Source organism: Otolemur garnettii, unplaced genomic scaffold (assembly GCF_000181295.1).
Source record: "Otolemur garnettii isolate 467f Iridium unplaced genomic scaffold, OtoGar3 scaffold00021, whole genome shotgun sequence".
NCBI classification, from domain to species: Eukaryota; Metazoa; Chordata; class Mammalia; order Primates; family Galagidae; genus Otolemur; species Otolemur garnettii.
In genome coordinates this window covers 5,543,948-5,562,742 of record NW_003852416.1, presented here as the reverse complement: position 1 = coordinate 5,562,742, position 18,795 = coordinate 5,543,948, and the positions used below count along the sequence as shown (strand labels likewise).

Here is an 18,795-nt window from a genome sequence, read left to right as displayed (position 1 = left end):
TTACTGCAGCGGTCTGGAACCAAACCTGCAATATCTTTGAGGCATCCCTGCACTTATGTCTGGGTTGAAAGACATGTTATATAAAAACTTCTGTAAAGGGCCAAGATCCTGTGGTTTCAAATTACTCGATGGACAGAACTTCGAATATGCTGAGCATTTTTCCTTTGAGAACTATATTCATAGCGTAGTTTTAGAACATTGAAATGAAAGAAAGAAATCTTTACATTGTTTTGTTCATGAGTAACCCTTGCATCCAGGATCCCCTTGGACTCAAACAGAGAAAGAAAAGTTCATCACAGAAAGGAAAAAGATCTGGTCATGATGGAAACTTAATTTCTCAATGTAAAACCTAAACTAGTTAATGGATTGAGTGAATTAATGGCCGTGGCCACCTACCTTGGGTGGGATTAAATGAATCTGCTAGTATGACTGGTCTGAGAAATGCTAAGAAAAAGACAGCTGACTTCCTTAGAAAAAAGAACATTCTGCTATTGATATGAAGTTAAATTACTGAAGCATTTGTTTGGATGTTTGGGTAGAGAATGCGAGACGGGAAGCCAGAGGGGAAGAAGGCCTGCCATGAGCTGTATTTTAACTCATCATGCACCACTCAACGAAGTCACTTTCTGGATAAGCTATTATCCTTGAAACCCACTTTGGAAGACTTCATGGGCAGCAATTCTGGAAAGTTCCCCCTGTGGGAAAGATCGACTAGTTGTTATATTTCATGACTACATATTTTACCTAATCAAAAAAAAAAAAAAAACTAAAACATGTGATTAAAAAAATATACCCTTCCAATTCTACTTTTGTTATTCACCAGAAATTATGGCTTATTTTCACCAAAAGATGTGTTTGGAAATGTTCATAGTAGTTGTATTGTACAATAGTCCTAAACTGGAAACAACCCAACATCCATCAGTAACAGGATGGCTAAATGAATTTTGATACATTCATGGAACGAAATACTACACAGCCTTGAGAAGAAGCAACGATTGATACACACAGCATGAATGATTCTCAGAGATAAAATATTGAAAGAAAACTCAGACAAAAGAGTACATATCATATGTGTGTGATTCCACTTATATGAAGTTCAAAAACAGACAAAATAATGATCGTATGTTAAAATCATGACACCTGGGAGTGGTTATTGACTGTCCTTTATGCATAGTAATGTACATAAATATTAACTTTATGTATGCACTTATATAACCATCACTCACATCAAGATTACATGAGTGAATACATAAAGTTACTATTTGTGTACATTTTTGTGCATAAATCCTTAATTTAAAAATATGTTAAATTTTTATAAATCTAAATAGCTTTAGATATTGAGAGATCTTTAGAGATCTTTCTCCATTTAGAGACCTTTCAAATCAAAAGTTTAAGTATTGTATTATGTAATTTGATTTAAATTGATATGTTGATATTACTCTTTTTCTCCTATTTAATAAATATATTCTAGTAATTGCTTTTTCCTATCTAGCGGGGATTTTTTTTTATTAAATCATAGCTGTGTACATTAATGCATTTATGGGGTATAATGTACTAGTTTTATATACCATTTGAAATACCACAAACTGTAGTGGGGATTTTGATAGCATCTGCCTCATAAGATTATTTTTAAAATCAGCTTTGTTAATAAACTTTATTATTTAAGATAAACTACACCCTTTCAAAGTGTACAGTCTGATAGATGTAGAAGCTGATGAAACTACCCCTGTTATCAGATTCATCCCAGAACTCTCCCCCTGCCCACTTGTAGACCATTCTTTCTTAGCTTGGCTCCAGGCCATGAGTTTCTTTTCTTTTTTGTGTGTGCAAAAAGATTAATTTTCCTTTTCTAAGATTTCAGATAAATGGAATCAGACAGTCTGCATTCTTACGCGTCTGGCTTCTTTTATTCAGCGTGATGATTTGGGGATTTATCCACATCATTGCATTCCTCGGTAGACCACTTCTTTGTATTGGTGAATATTACTCTATTACAGGCCACCTTGTGTTAATGCATTCACCTGGTGATGGACATTTGGACAAGGCTGGGACATAAGTCAAGGCCAGAGGTGTGTGGCAGTAGGGGCACAATTCCAACTAACAGCGAAGAAAACAGCAGCGTTACCTGTTGCCCCGCCCAAAGTTGGATAGTGTGGGGACTTTCCCTAGGACTCAAGACTCAGAGGAATAATTATAGTTACAGTTACTTATCCTAGATAGAAAGAGAGAGAGAATACTGGAATACTCTTCCATTAGGGAGTAGTGGCAAAAGTCTGCCCTGGGGCTGACGACCTTGACTTTGCTATCACTGGTGCTCTTGCCCCAGGGCAAATTATTTCCCCTCTTAAGCCTTAGTTTCTCTTAATTATTTTTAAGATTGCTACATTTAAAAAAATATATTTGAACTAAGATAAGGGTATTTCTAACGTCATTATTTTGCTATTCTTCTAATAGCTTCTTTCAGTATTAACACTATGATTCTATTGTTTATTTTGCTTCTGACGTGCTTTGATGGTGGTACTCTTTCACCTTATAATGCTTTAATTAACTATCTGAATTTTCCCTATAAAATGACTTTCCCTTTATATACAGTAGTGATACAGATTAAAAATCTTTTTGATTTAAAAAAAAATTGATCTTTTCATCATGAAAAAAACCTTTCACATCTTCAATATATTTAGTTAAGGAGCCCTCTAGTGGAAGAATCTGGATATAGCATGATAACAGCTGGTTGCTGCTTACTGATTGAATAGTCCATATTCTACATTTTATTCATTAAAAAAATAAAATATCTATGCCTATATATCAAGATTTGAGTTCTCACTCAGGTTAAGCTTCTATATTTGAGTCTATAATAAAGTTTATAAGATATATATATATAGAATTATAAGACCAATTTTTTTTCAATCACAATTATTATTCATTGTTATATTAGACTTATGACAGGAATATATAAAAATAGGAAACTTTATTTTATCCCCCCAAATATATTAGAAGACACTTCAGTTCTAAGTGATTTACCTTTTTCTGTAGATTGTTCCTGTGTTTTTCAGCTGAAAGAGATGAACACATCTCTGTGGGCTGGAGAGAAGGGTGGTGGGAGCTGCTGTGGCATTGCCTGTGGGTGTTTGCCAGGTAACTGTCTCCAGGGTATGTGAGAGCTCACAGGCTCAGCTCTTTGGAGTTTTTATTAAAGCAATGCTGAAGCTGTGATCAATGACAAAGATACTCCTCTCCCAACCATTGGTTTTCCTTTGAACAGAAAAGTGCTTTATATGATGACTATTTTTAAATTTCATTTGGAAGCCAATTTGACCTCATTTACTAGGCCATTCTGTTGTAATAACATAAATATATCTGAGGAAATTTATGTAAGCAATTAATTCAGTCTTTAAACTGAATTTCATGTGCTGTTAGTTTCAACTTTAATATATTAATATAATTCATCTGAAACATCAAATTGGTTGTGATATAGAGAACCTTATGGACTAACGTTTTCATTACTCACTATGAGAAAGACATATGCTTGGATTTCATGGGCTTAAGCCATTACTTTCATTATTGTTTGCTTTTTTTTTTCACAACAAAGTTAGATTTATTAAGTTATTCAGGGTTGATTTGACAATCTAAACTCAAATGATGTAATTCATAACTTTGGCAGCCTAAGCAGAAAACTTATGTGTTCGGCTGGGCACCTGTGGCTCAAGCGGCTAAGGCACCAGCCACATACACCTAAGGGTGGTGGGTTCCAATCCAGCCCAGCCCGCCAAACAACAATGATGGCTGCAACCAAAAAATGGCCGGGCATTGTGGCGGGCACTTGTGGTCCCAGCTACTTGGGAGGCTGAGGCAGGAGACTCTCTTGAGCCCAGGAGTTGGAGGTTGCTGTGAGCTGTGATGCTACAGCACTCTACCCAGGGGGACAGCTTGAGGCTCTGTCTCAAAAAAAAAAAAAAGAAAAGAAAAGAAAAGAAAAGAAAACTTATGTGGTCCTATAAATAGATGCAGAAAGAGTACATGACAAGATCTAACATTCATGGCGGCCGCGAGCACGTGGCCATTCTCTGCGTTGTAAGCTTGGGTGCTTCACCTGGCCTTGGGGGCAGGTCTGTAAGGGAAAGTGCCAAAGCCAGTGAGATAAAGCAACTGAAGAACAGAAAGTTAAGTGATTTGAACACAGTCATGCTTAGGGTGACCAGACATCCCGCTTTTCGCGGGACAGTCCCACTTTTTAACAATTTGTCCCGCGTCCCACCGCCCGATGTTTGGAAAGAATGCACGAATGGGCTGGAGAACAGGAAGGGAATATATGGTTTTCGGCTGCCATGTGGCTATTTCACCAGAATATGAGTTTTATATTATTTTTGTTAATTTTATAATGTTAAACTATAAGAATAACAAATAATTGTTGAGAAGTGATTATCGAGAACTGCTTATCAAAGTTTGCATAGTCGTTGTCAGGCTCCGGCTGGCCCCGTCCCCTGCCCTGCCCCCCACTGCCCCCCCCCATGTTGTCCCACTTTACAAATGTTAAAATCTGGTCACCCTAGTCATGCAGCAAGTTTGAAGTAAAAATTCTGTCATGGAAATGGCTGCCTCTTCATCATCCTCCTCAGCTGGTGGCGTCAGTGGAAGTTCTGTCACTGGATGGGGTTTCAGTGTCTCAGACCTTGCCCCACCAGGGAAAGCACTTTTCACCGACCCCAAAGGAGCCGGAGAGATGTTAGAAGAGGGCTCTGAGGGATTCCTCTGCGAATCTGTGTTCAGCTATCAAGTGGCAGCCACACTTAAACAGGTGAAACATGATCAACAAGTTGCTCGGATGGAAAAACTAGCTGGTTTGGTAGAAGAGCTAGAAGCCAACCAGTGGCGGTTTAAGCCCATCCAGCAGCTGCTGGGGTTCACACCCTCTTCAGGTTGATGCTGTCTGGACGGTCACCTCTGGTGGCAAATGCAGAGCCAAAAGGGACTTTCTCTCAGCTTACATAGCCATCCAGAGATTCATAGTACGTCACTGAATTGTTAATCCACATTTGTATTTGGTTTCTCTGTATCTGTCCACAGATAACGAATATTTAAACATGTTATCTTGTAGGGAAAATTTTTGTTTCTTTGTTTTAAAAAGCGTTGGGAAGCAGATTAAGACAATCAATTTCAGTTTAGGTTTAAAAGATATTTATAAAATTGTTACATGCCAGGTAGGGCACATGCCAGAATTGGCCAAGTGAACCATGTCTATCCTGTCATCCATCCAGTGCCTGGGAATCTTCACTAGTCAAGTCCAAGGTCAGGATCTGTGGTTATAAAATCCATTTCTGGCCTGAAATAGTTCTTTTTGGAGATGAATATGATTTTAACTCAGGACCCATCCAAATGAGGAATGTTAAAATTGGGGTTTTTTTTTTTCTATTTTTAGACATCTAATTCCATAGGTACTTTTTCTAACCTCTTCTAAACATGCCAAATGCTGGCAAAAAGAATTGCTTTTGAATGTTGCAGCACTTGAAAAAATAACAAAATAACTTTTAAACACAGGAATCTTGAGTTCATCTCATTGGTGGGCTCAAGCAATTCTATAGCAAATAAATCCTTGAAAGAGCAAAAAAAAAAAATCTAACATTCACTTTTTTTTAAATTTTCTATGTAGCCTTTATTAGGTTTTGGGGTGGGGTACAGTGTGCTAGTTTTATATAAAATTTGAAATATTTTCATTAAACTGGTTAACATAGCCTTCATGTCATTTTCTTAGTTATTATGTTAAGACATTTTTATTCTACATTTAGAAAAATCCACATATACCCTTGTAAGATGAACCATAGGTGTGATCCCACCACTCACCCTCCCTCTACCCATCCTCTCTCCTCCCCTCCTTTCCCTCTCCCCTTTCCCCATATTGTTGAACTATTACTATAAATTAGTTTCATAGTAGGGCTGAGTACATTGGATACTTTTTCTTCCATTCTTGAGATACTTTGCTAAGAAGAATATTTTCCAGCTCCATCCATGTAAACATGAAGGAGGTTAAGTCTCCATCTTTCTTTAAGGCTACATAATATTCATTATTGTTTTCTTAAAGAAATTCTAATAGTTTCTGTGATGACTCTTTACCATTAAATTAACTCCCTTTTCATAGCAGAGGGACAAGATAGAGACCCATGACAACTAGAGTTAGTTGCACTATTATTTTCTTATGTAACTGTAAAAACTTCATGGCTAATGAATATTTGGAGTGCTTTTATACCTTCTCTTGAGCATACCCAAATCCCACTATGTCTCTGTAGAAGATATTATTGTCAGATTATTTTGGCAAATCGGGAAGCCAGAGGTTCCTATTACTACATTGTTTTATTACTGACTCCTTCTGACCCATTCTGAAGCAGATTACTCTCCAAAAGTGGTCACTCACCCTCTGAGGTTCATCATTGGAGACGGTCCTGGGAGGCTAGAGAGAGGGCAGATGGGGCCAAGGGCAAATCACAGGCTGTGCATCTGGAAGCCCTGGGCAGGACAAGCAGCACATTTAAAAGGGAATTTCAGATAGTTACCCATAAGCCTGGGAGAATGGCTCCTGCATGTTTCAGTCATGGACTGGTGGTCCAGTGTCAAAGTGTTAATAGCAAGCATGATTGCTTTTATTGACATTAGGGTTGGCAGAGCACATATTTCACATAGAACTACTACCCAAAACTCAAAAGTGCTTTGGAGACCCCATTCACATCCACCCTTATTCAGAGACATACTGCCATTTAAGTGGAATTAAACTTGTAGCGCTCAGAATTGTATAATTAATTGCAGTCAACTTCCGATGCAATCACTCCTGGAGGTAGAGCTGCCAGCTGGATCCCAGGTAGCATCAGTTACTCAAGAGCATCAGGGAAGGAGCTCAGACCCTCCAGCTCAAATTCAATAATCAATTAAAATAGAGGTGTGTGCAGAACCCCTGAGCCACCTGGGCTACCTGCTACCTGCTGCCCTGGCCAACAGCATCACCCTTGTCAATCCAAAACACATTGCTGCAACTCTCATTATCAAAAGGAAGAGGGGCATTGCAGGAACAGCAGGCATCTTCCTGCCACTTCCCCTCTGTGCTAACTCCAGCCTCTCTTTGCGGCTTTCTTTGAAGTTGTTAGTTCTTCAGGAAATTTGGTTGTCTTCAGATGTCCTACAAGAGATATCTGACATTTGGAATTCCCAGCAGGTTTATTTGGGGGAGCATTGTTCTCCATCACAGCTGAGCTGCTTTTACAGAACCGGCATCTCCCACCTCTGGCAGAATCTTGGTAACTGTCTGACGAGCAGATAATCCCAATGCTCTGGCGTCCTTAGGGATTTGTTGCAGCTGCCATTTGTTGAGTGTTTACAGGGTGTCCAACCTTTTTTTTTTTTCTCTGCCTTACATTGGAAGAAGAGGAGTTGTCTTGGGCCACACATTAAATAAATAAACACTAACAAAAGCTGATTAGCAAAGAGAAAATAAAAGTTAGTGCATACCTTTTGTGATATCTGATACCACAGATAAGCAAAGAGTCCTCACAAAATCAGCATGAGGCCCATAGTGGGCCTGGTACTATGTGCCAGGGAGTGTACTAAGTCCTCTTGTGCATTGTTTCATATGTACTCCACAATAACCCTGCTCTGAAGTTACCTTTATTTTCTCATTTTACAAAGAAAAAACCCTGAGATTTAGAGAGGTAGGAGCAAAATCTGTGGATTCCAGGAAATGGAAGGGAAGTCTTGTCCCACCCCACAGGCCCAATCACTAAGTTGGTGTTATGTGCACACTCACACCCACATCAACAATATGCCTTTGCATCCACACCTGTGCTATTAATATGACATGGAGGTTGAGGAAGAATATCCAGCTACCAATTCCAAGTGAGGACAGCAAGAGCCATAAAAATGACTCTGTGGGCTCAGAGTTACCAAGGAGGAGTCAATGTATGAGACACTGGCTGGAGCAACGCTTTACTCACAGGAAGGAGAAGAAACCAGCATGAACCTGTGGTGTGCTTCAGTCCCCTTGCCTAGAAGCTCCCTTCTGATGGTCCACACGAGGTGATGGATGCCCACACCCTCTTGCATTGCTGGTGAAGGCCTCATTCCCTTGGGTGGTAGAGGGTGGCAGATACGTGGATAAGCCTGGCCATCTGTTATGCACACTTACGCAATACAAGACATTGCATTGTGTACCCAGTATAGGAGCAAGTTCTCTCCAAATGAGGAAGAAGGATCTGGGGTCAAGCAACAGCTCAGGACCCAGCTTCAACATAGAGGAGTATTCCAAGCCAGGGGACTGATCAGGCAATCCTGAAACGGGACAGGCAGGCCACACAATGGCTGCTTCCCTAGCAGTGTAAATCTTAGTTTCAGCATTAGACCTGCCTAGCTTGAAGAATCCTGACGATGCCATTAATGCTGTATTTATAGACATAAATCATGTCAGTGCTGCTACCATCATCCCCAAATCAATGAGCTCCTTGACCCCAGTTTACAAGGGTGATCAGTTCTTATTCCTGCAAAGGCAATTTTATTAATTTCACATTCTCCCTTTTAACATATATTAGGTTCAGGGATGAATCAAATTGAAGCCATCCAGATTAGCATCTCTCAAACCTTGGTGCACATGCAAAGCCCGCATGAGATCCTGTTAAAATATGGATTTTTTTAAATTTCAGATTAATATGAGGGTACAGACAATTAGGTCACAATGTTTGCATTTGTTAGGTGAAGTCTCTGTTGTAGTTGTATTCTGGATTCAGGGGGTGTGCCATATATCCTTATATTATGTCCATTAGGTAGGAGTATACTAACCCCCTCCCTTCTCCTCTCTCCCACTTCTCTTCTCCTCCATCCCTCCAACTTGAATTGAATTGAATTTTTCTCTTGTGTAGGCATTTATTAGTTCATCTATTGACTTCATATTAGTATTGAGTATATCAGATATTTGGTTTTCTATCTTATGATACTTTACTAAGAAGAATGTGTTTCAGCTCCATCCACGTTAATACAAAAGATGCAAAGTCTCCATCTTTTTCATGGCTGAATAATACTTCATGGTATACACATACCATAGTTCATTAATCCATTCCTGGGTTGATGGATATGTAAGTTGTTTCTACATGCTAGTGATTGTAAATTGAGTTTTTTAAAACAATCTAGTGCAAATGTCCTTATGATAAAATGATTTTTTTTTTCTTCTGGGTAGATTCCTAGTAATGGGATTGTGGGATCAAATGGAAGATCTATTTTGAACTCTTTGAGGATTCTCCATGCTTTCCAAAAAGGCTGTTCAGCAGATCAAAGTTCTTTTGCATTCCTAACTAGCTAGCTCCCCGGTGCTGCCCAGGCTGCTGGCCCAGGGACTGCACTTTGGGTAATAGAAGCCTAGATTCCTTCTAAGCAAAGGAAAAGAAATATCATTTGTAAAAAGAGTGATCTCTTCTGTTCTGTAAACAGAGACTGAATCTGAGACTGCAAAACCATTATACATTTAGAGATATTTCCCCAGGAAAATGTTGATTTGCCAAGCTTGCTAAATATTTGATATTCTCTAGTTCTTATTTTCTTAAACAGAAAAGGACTCCAGCCATTTTTTCCAGTGACTGCCAGTTCCCTAAGAGTATTTTACTAGGGTGAATGAAGATAAGAAAACTGTTGGAGAAAGAATATTTGCTATAAACATTTCATGGAGCTAACCTAGACAATCCATCAATGAGTTAGACTCATCTAAACGAATCAATCATTTTTTCTAAATTCGTTTCACACTTTTATCTATGACCTATCTAAAAGAATACTTGGGAGCTAGAAAATGAGTCATAAGGCACAAATTATCCTTCATGGCTTTAGTGTTTCAGTGTGATTGTGATCCAATTGACAGTGATGTCTCCCATTGTTATATCCTGAACAGGATACTAACTAGAAAAAAATAACTGTCATTAATGTGTAATCAAGTCCAGTTTCATAAAAGAGTTTATGGTACATCAACACTTAAGTGGTTTTTCTTGCAGTATACTCAGCACAGATAGCTTTGCAAGATACACTTGGCCTTCCTGGAAGGTTTAATAGAGGAAAGCATTTGTCATGGCATGGCAGTGACTAGGGAATTATATCACTCATAAAGAAATAGGATATTATTTTCAGTAACTTTCATGACTCATACAATTTCCTGCATAGGTTATGCATTTAAGAGATTTCTTATATACTGCTTATCCAGGAAAGGCTATTTTATAGAAAAGTTAACTTTAAATTTAATTTAACCTCAATTATAAAAGACTGCCTCATCTGAAATACTTACTTTTCATGTACATGTTTGATCGTCTGTAGACAAAGTTTTCGTTGTTACATAAATGAAAACTCCAGTTGGCTTTATTACCTCATGTTGTGTTAATTGTGATTTTCCTTTAAGCCACATCAGTTACTTATAAGTTAATTCTTAAATCAAGTTTCTAAAAGAGGTATTTGTTATACTCAGACTTGGCGATATAAATCACTTCAAAACTAAAATATTGAATTTTGTGTTCAATGTGTGGTGTTAATCAGAGGTGAGCAGGATTATTAGCTTGGGGGGGATCTTGAGCTTAACTAGAAGAAATAAAGTAGACTAAGTAAAGTCAGCAAGGCCTTATAGAACCATAAATAAAATAGGAAAAGTTCATCAGAATAGCAGTAATAAAAATATTAAACAAGTGCCTGGTGTGTACCAGGGCCATCCTACATGCTCTATATTCCTCACAGGAAGCCAACACAGTAGGTTCTAAAACGTTCTCATTTCACAGGTGAGGAAACTGAGGTGGGATAGTCTAAAAGCACATTAGCACATAGCGGAGTTGAGATTTTAAACTAGGAAATCTAGTGTCTCACATACTTCACCACAGAACTGTGGAAAGTTTTGTATTCTCTAAACCGGTGGTCTTCACACTGTGACCCACAGGCCCAACCTGGCCTGCCCCATTATGCCCACAAGCTAAGAATGGTTTTCACATCTTTCAAAAATTGAAAGAAAAATAATATCTTGGTGGCACATGAAAATTATCTGAAATTACAATCTCAGTGCTCATAAATAAACTTCTGATGATGTACAGCTACACTCTTTTATCTATATATTGTTTATGGCTATTTTCATGTTGGACAGGAGCAACAGAGACTCTCTGGCCCATTACAGAAACAAATTTACAACCCCCTGCCATAGAGGGGGGAACTGAGAACATATTTAGAAGTTGAGCAAATTCAACACACAGTCCATCCAAACTGGTCCAGTCTGAGTTAAGTAAGGATACGAGGTAACTAACGGGGGCCTCACCTTATGAAAATAATAGAATAATGAAGAAAACTACATGCAACCAAGTAATTAGCAATTAGAGGCAGAGAAATGAATGTCTAGCCTGCCCTTCCTGGGAGGAAGGTGTGGGGATGAATTTCAGAGGGATGTGGACAATAGGAGAGGATAAGTAGGAAGGGCCTAATTGCACCCAATCTTCCAGCCAGGATATACCTGCTGTTTCCCCTACTGATGAAGTAAAAATCAGAACCAGTAAATCAAGGAAGGACAAAGTCTCATCCCTTCCAACTGCTGTTATCACTGCCTGAAGGTATTTTGGGCCAAAGATGTGCAGACCTCTTCCAGGTTAGGGCTGGGAAGGTGTGAGGTGGGGTATAAATTATCTTGGACAGGTGTGTGGACTGCATAGCCCAGAGGGAGAGGAGTAAGCCAGGGAAAGTGACCTTTCAAGAGATTATATTTTTAAAACATTATTAAGATCACTTTTTACCTCAAATAAAGATTACCTGAACAGGTAAGAGCCCAAAGATGTATTTATTACCTTTAGAATAAGAACTTCCCACACCAGGCACGGCCACCCAGATGGGCCACTACACTGATACACTGGCTGCTGAGCCCTGTATAGTGAGTTAGGTCAATTATCAAAATGCTGGAGGTGCCAGACATTTTGTTCCTAACTTTCCGTATGCTTCCTCAAGTGATTAAGTTCTGCATCATGATGTATCATGTTTAGAGGTAAGAATGTGTCCATCAAAAGTGAGTGTCATCAGTTTGGATAGCACAGTAGGATTTAGGGTTCAAACTTCAGATGATATAGGAGTGAATGTCTTTACACTGAAGTTTGGTTTGATAGTTCTAGGTCTCTCCTTTTGGAACAGATTTTGAAATACCCGGAAGTGTTACAGAGAGCATTCCGATGTCTATGCAGGCGGGTATCTGTCCGCTGGGGAAAGCGCAGCACAATATCCCTCATGGAATCCCTGAGCTGTGGCTCTGCAGCCTCCTGAGCATCCTACCTGGAGGATTCAAGATTTAGTCAATTCTGTAAACCCAGTACATGATATCAATATTCCACAAATATGTATGCATGACTGCCCAAGGGAAGTTCTTAAAAATACAGATTCCTCAGTATAACCCCTGGAGAGTCTGATTCAGTGATTTAAGGAGCATTCCAGGAGTCCAAATTTTTATAAACGTCCCACAGGATTTGGGACTGCTGATTTATATGTCTCTTATTGTGGCAAGTGCCTTATTTGGTACTTCACATAAATCTATGTGTGGGCAAATAAACCCTAAGTTTTCAAAGAAATCAGTCATAGTAGCCACAAAAAGCCATAGTAGCCAATAGAATTCTAATAGGAAAGAAAGAAAGGAAGGAAGGAAGGGAAAGAAAGAAAGAAAAGAAAAACTCCCAAGGCCTCAGAAGAGAAAACTTTGGTACCTGAAGCCTGTGAACAGCAGAGTAACAGCCCCGCCCCTGTGTCCATCTCTATCTTGATTTTCATGAGAGTCTAAAAGTAGATTCAGGCAGTGTTCAAAACTACATTAATGTAAAATGTCCCTTGTCGGGGCTAAAACTGGCTAGGTCTCCAGCCGGCTTATCTATTGTCCAGACTCAGACTGCTGTGCTATCTTGCTTGGGAACAATTACCCTTAGGTGCCTGAGGGCTATTCATCTTGGCAGGAGAGAAGAGAGAGAAACAGTCTTAAAGGAGAGTAAATCTTAGCAGTCTTCCTAGAGAGATACTGGGCAGACACCCTGCGAGCAGGAGAAGTGAAAGAATCAGAGTGAGTGAGTCCATGAAAGAATTCACGCCCCAACTGACTTCTGCAGCTACTTATAGATGTGATCCTGTGGCTACTTGCACCACAGGTATAGAGACTGCCAATCACTGATGTTCTTGTCTTGCATGTTCTCATGTTAAGGAGAGCCAAATCCCTTTCCCATGCCCTTATCACCAAGGTGTTACATTACCGAGATGTTATGCCACAGGTGTTTCTTACAGACTATTCTGAGCTTAACTCTCGCTTCTCCTTCCCATGAGCTATGGTCTGCAACAGTCTCTAAAGATTGCAACAAAGAATTGATGAGTTCATTAATTCATTAAGTACCTAGAGAGTGTTGGCCATGTGTCAGACACTAGTCTAGGGTTGGAGAGCTAAAGGTGAAAATATAGACATAATCCCTACATCCACGGAGTTTTTTCTCTCATGTTTCTCAAAGTTTAGCCAGTCAAATAGAAGTTAGGCAATGAACCAGCTAGCTAGTGTTGCATAATAAATTAGAAAAAAAAATCAATGATAGAAAAAATAAGCATTAATTATTGTTCTATGGGTCAACTAGACAGTTCTGCCAATTATAGCCAGGTTTGGTTGATCTTGCTTGGTTTCACTCATGTGTCCCTGGTCAGCTGCCAGGCTGACAAAGGGCTGGCTCGTTTGAAATGGTCTAGTCCGATTGGCTCTCCTCCACATAACGTCTTATTCGTCAGCAAACTAGCCTGCACTATTGAACTTGGACCAACAACAGTCAGAAGAAATGAATGTCAGCAAGGCAGACCTCTTGGGGCCTCAGTACTAGCAGAGTGTCATTTTCACCACATTTTACTGGACAAAGTAAGTCACAGGCTCAAATTCAAGGATAGATAAACCCATTCTTCCACTTGAGGGGAGGACCTAAAAAGTCACATTGTACACTGAAAAGGCACAGATAGAGTTAGGAGTGGGAATTGAGACCACTTTTATAATCAGTCTAGGAGTTTTGTCAATTTTGGTAGAGAATGGAATGAAACCATTTTCATAATCTCATAATCTAAATAGTGTACAAGACTACAATCAGAATCCCCCCATATGAATCTTTATGTCTTTAAACAAGAAAATGTAATAGTGCGATAGAATACACAGTATAATATAGTTAACAATCAGCTAAACACATATTATACTAGATCCACACTCATTGGTCCTGTACAGTGTTCTGTAGACTGCATTGCTTTTGGTGATGAAGTTGCTGATGTTGCTATTTTCATACTGTTCTTGAAATAATAATCAAGTCTGCTCAGATAAATTAATAAGATTTTTTTCAGAAAAAGCAAAAAATAATCCTTTCCAGGAAAAAGTCAATTAATTTTCTTCTACATTACCCATTTATTACAAAAGATATTTTAAAGAAGGCAATATCTTAAGGTGAAGAGACACACAGGGCGAAATTCGGAAAGGTATCAAGCTAAATGAAATCAGTTAATTTTACAGTGAAAGTTGGAAATCACCCTATAACAGGCATTAGTAAAAATTACATTTCTTATAGTCAAAATAGTTGCGAATCATACCATCACAGAGGAGCCTATGAAACCAGGCAAAATGATTATGACACCTACTATTTTTGGAGAGAAAACAGAGAGAATGATTTATTAGCCAAATTCCCTTATCAGATGACATTGTTAGATGTTACAAAGTACTGTCCCCATATTATATGAAATTATTTTCCCAAGCTTGCTAGAACAATGTCTCCCATTACAGCAGATGGCCCCTCTCATGTGAGGAGTAGGTATTGGCTCCTGGCACATGGGGCACAAAGAAGAGTACTTGTCACATTTTTTGTCCACTTGATCACTGAACTTTCACATGTAACCATAAGATGCACTGGGAGGAGCAGGGACAGAACACCAACTGTGTTCACATCAGGGAAGGATGTGGCTATTAAGCTATAAAAGGTGGCAAAGAATTCTAAAATCTTAGAGACCAGCTGGTGACCAATGAAATGCTTCGTGTTCCTGACCGAGTGTTGAAAGACAGTGAAATTGTAACTACAATGGAAATCTCTCCTGCCCTGGTTCCACCTGACCACATCACTGTTTTCACTCATGCTCTCCATCCTTCCAGGCAGCTCTCATTCTTACCTGTGAGCATTTTGATCATCTTACCTCTGAGAAACAGTTTCTTCTCTGGGTCTCCACGATACCGCTTTCTCTTGGTCCTCCTCCATCCTCACTGCTTGGTCCTCCTCCATCCTCCATCTCCCTCTCAAGTCTTCTTCATTTCCCTGAGCTTGTAGTGCCTCGGGGCTCAGTACTTGAACACCTCTCTAAGTGATCTCATCTACACTAATGGTTGTATGTACAATGAGCGAATCCCAAGTTTACATTACTTAATTGGGTGTCTCCTCTGAACTATCTTCACTTAGACTCTAAGAAGACATTTCATTTTCAATGTGCCCCAAACTGAGCTCTCAATCTCTGCTCCCAAAACTTGCTCCACTGAAATACAGTCCCTCATCTTTGGTAAGGCAACTCAAGCTGTCCCGTTGCTTGAGCCAAAATTTTGGGGTCATCTTTAACTCATCTCCATTTCCCAGGGCTGATGGTAACAGCTATGTATGCAAAAAACAATCACCTCACTAAATGAAAGAAAGCATGAGTGAATGGATGAATTACCAGGATCAAAACAGAAGAATAATTTAATTTCCAGAATCATCCCCTTGTTAGCCTCCCTTGATAAGATTCAATTTAACAATTTCTGATCACATAGCATAGACTGGGCATGTAAATATTTTTCAGTGTTAGTGAACTACACTTTACATACAAGAAAATACACTCAATTTAAGAGTACAATGCAGGTGCTATACACACACACACACACACAGATATCCCAATGTAAACAGTACAAAACAAAACATTTCCACTGTCTCCAGTAAATAATTCCCTAATTCACCTCCAATTCCTGACTGCTGTGTTCTCTGTCATTAGAGACTAGTTTTGCCTGTTCTAGACTTTATATAAGAAAATAATATAATATGTGCTCTTTTTGTTGTGTTTCTTTCCTTTGGTTTCATATCTTTGAGACTGTCCATGTTGCTACTGTATTTGTTGTTCTTTTCTTATTCCATTGCATACGTGTAGCATAATTTTGTATTCCACTTGCCAGTTGATGGATGTTTGGGTTGTTTCCATCTTGGGGCTCTTTTTTTTTTTTTTTTTTGAGACAGAGCCTCAAGCTGTCCCCCTGGGTAGAGTGCCATGGCATCACAGCTCACAGCAACCTCCAACTCCTGGGCTCAAGCAAGTCTCCTGCCTCAGCCTCCCAAGTAGCTGGGACCACAGGCGCCCACCACAATACCCGGCTATTTTTTGGTTGCAGCCATCATTGTTGTTTGGTGGGCCCGGGATGGGGATTCAAACCCGCCACCTTAGGTGTATGTGGCTGGCGCCTTAGCCGCTTGAGCCACAGGCGCCGAGCCCATCTTGGGGCTCTTATGATGAAAGCTGCTCTGACCATTCATGTAATGGTCTTTTTGTGGACCTGTGCCTATATCTCTTGGGTAAACACCTCCTTGTGAAGTTGCTGGTTTGTATATAAGACAAACAACTTAATAGGAAACTGTTAAACTATTTTTTCAAGTGGCTGTAAATCTGATACTCCCACTGGCAGTTTAGGAAAGTTTCCAGTTGTTCCAAACCTCTGGAACTGTCACAGTTTTGCCATTTTACTGAGATACAGTGATATTTCTTTATGATTTTATTGTGCGTTTGATGACTAACTCTGATGACTAACACTGTTGAGTGTGGTGGTTCATGTTTATTGGCATTCATACATCTTTTTGTGAAGTGATTATTTCTCTAATTTTTATTAGGTTGTTTGCCTTATTTTCAAAATAGAAGAGATTCTTTTTATATTCTGGATACAAAACCTTTGCTAATAGTGTTTTGCAGATACTTTTTCCCATCTGTATCTTGCCTTTGCTAGATTGTAAAATGCCTTTGCATTTTCTTAGCAATGTCTTTTGAAGGGTAGCCTTTTTCATTTTCTTGAAGTCCAGTTCATCAATTTTTTATATAACTTGTCCCTCCAGACTGAGCTCTTCCAAATCCCAACTGTGTATTTCTGGGCAGGTTGTTTAAACTCTGTGTCTCCTTGTTTTCATCAGAAAAATAGCTAAGCTTCAGTGGGGGATTAAGTTGAGAGACTTTAAGAGTGAGGATATTTGAGTAATTAATGCTATAACATTATAGGTATTCTTGTTATTCTGTTCTACAAGTAAACCATATTCGCACATAAACAGAGGTTTGGCTACAATTTCATTCCCTGGTGGTGGGTGAGCTCGATCCACTTCAATTTGGCAGGATGGTTGTTCTTGAAGAGAGGAAGGAATAACAACTCCAAGATTTTCCCAGTATTCTCTGCTCAGGGAATTTGGGGATACTCAAGACAGCACATCCTTCTTGTCAGGGGCACTGGCAAGAGCTGAGCTAAATAAGGGGAGGCAGGCCAGGCTCTCTGAAGGTTAAGTAAATGAGACCTCATTTGACTAACATGCTGTCATCTGGCCACACAGGTGCTCCAGGCCTTTCTTTTCCTCACCTGGAGCTTGGTATCACAAGGTTGCCAGAATCAGAGGTTAAACTTAAGTCAATATTTAGCAGCTCTACAAATATACCTACTTGATTAGAAGCTTCCAATCATGCTCATTTTTATTTTTACATGTCCAAGGTTTCAGGGTCAATGTTGAGTCAATGTTATGCAATGTTCTGATAAAACCAGGACATGTGGAATTATTCCTCCACTTAGAAATTTTGCGAGAATTACTTGGTAATTCTCACAAAGTACAAATTCCTCCACTGTGAAGATTGGCTCCCATAAAATATGAGTCTAAGGTGTATGTAGCATTACTATGCCTAAATACTATAGAAATGCAAGACTTCAGTTCTTAGAAACTTCTGGATAGTTTTCTTTTTCTTTTTTTTTTTTTTTTTTGCTGTGTATTTTTTTTTCTTGTTTTGAGTAAAGGAGGCTTCACAGCTTTTTCCTGTAAGATTGTGGAAGCAGTTGTTACTGTAACAATTATGCTTTTCATCTTCATTCCCTCATTTATTGTTCATGCAGTCAACAAGAAAGTGTTGTGGACCTGTTAAGGTGAGGCCACAGGTTCAGAGAATTCCAGCGTCTCGGAGTTCATGACCCAACAATGATCTGTCTCCCGTGAGGGAACTTCTAAGAGAAGGCTTTTTTACAGGGAACTAACTTAATCAGGGCTGGAGAAGACTCTCAAAGAGAAGAATAAGATGGAAATATGAAGAATTCGGGTGGGAATTTGCCATGGCTCCCATCCATCAAGTTCCTTCCTAAGTTTCCCTGCCTTTATTTTTGCCTTTCCCTTCCCAAAATTTTGTACATAAATAATTTTGTTGCTATTCTCTGTACCTATGAACTTTGTTGGAGAACTGAATTATTTGTGAACATATTTGAGTAGAAATATGACAGTTTACTGTCATTCAACCTGTATCTGTGACACTGTCTGGCTAAATGGTTCTGGTGTTTTAAAAATTGTCTCCTTCATACCATAGAATGCTATTCAGTGGTAAAAAAAAGATGGTGACTTCACATCTTTTGTAATATCCTGGATGGAGCTGAAACACATTCTTCTTAGTAAAGTATCACAAGAATGGAAAAGCAAGTATCCAAAGTGCTCAATACTAATATGAAGCCAGTAGATGATCTGATGCGTGCCCATAGGAGCAAAACCC

General features: G+C 39.2%; 1 protein-coding gene across 2 annotated transcripts; it reads left to right on the top strand.

Moving 5' to 3' along the window:
* The first annotated feature begins 4,579 nt into the window (after nucleotides 1-4,579).
* Nucleotides 4,580-5,085, top strand: LOC100964667 (anaphase-promoting complex subunit 16-like). 2 transcript variants are annotated; one of them, XM_012803582.2, is made up of 2 exons: nucleotides 4,580-4,729; nucleotides 4,805-5,085. In XM_012803582.2, exons 1-2 carry the CDS (start codon nucleotides 4,583-4,585, stop codon nucleotides 4,919-4,921), a joined length of 264 nt encoding a protein of 87 aa, XP_012659036.2. In that variant the 5' UTR covers nucleotides 4,580-4,582; the 3' UTR covers nucleotides 4,922-5,085. The 2 variants fall into 2 exon arrangements, with proteins under 2 accessions (XP_012659036.2, XP_012659035.1); XM_012803581.2 differs by having other exon boundaries at nucleotides 4,580-5,085.
* Nucleotides 5,086-18,795: the final 13,710 nt, after the last annotated feature.

Excerpts from the sequence above, each read along its gene's own strand:
- LOC100964667 (XM_012803581.2), top strand. The coding sequence starts at position 4,583 with ATGGAAATGGCTGCCTCTTCATCATCCTCCTCAGCTGGTGGCGTCAGT.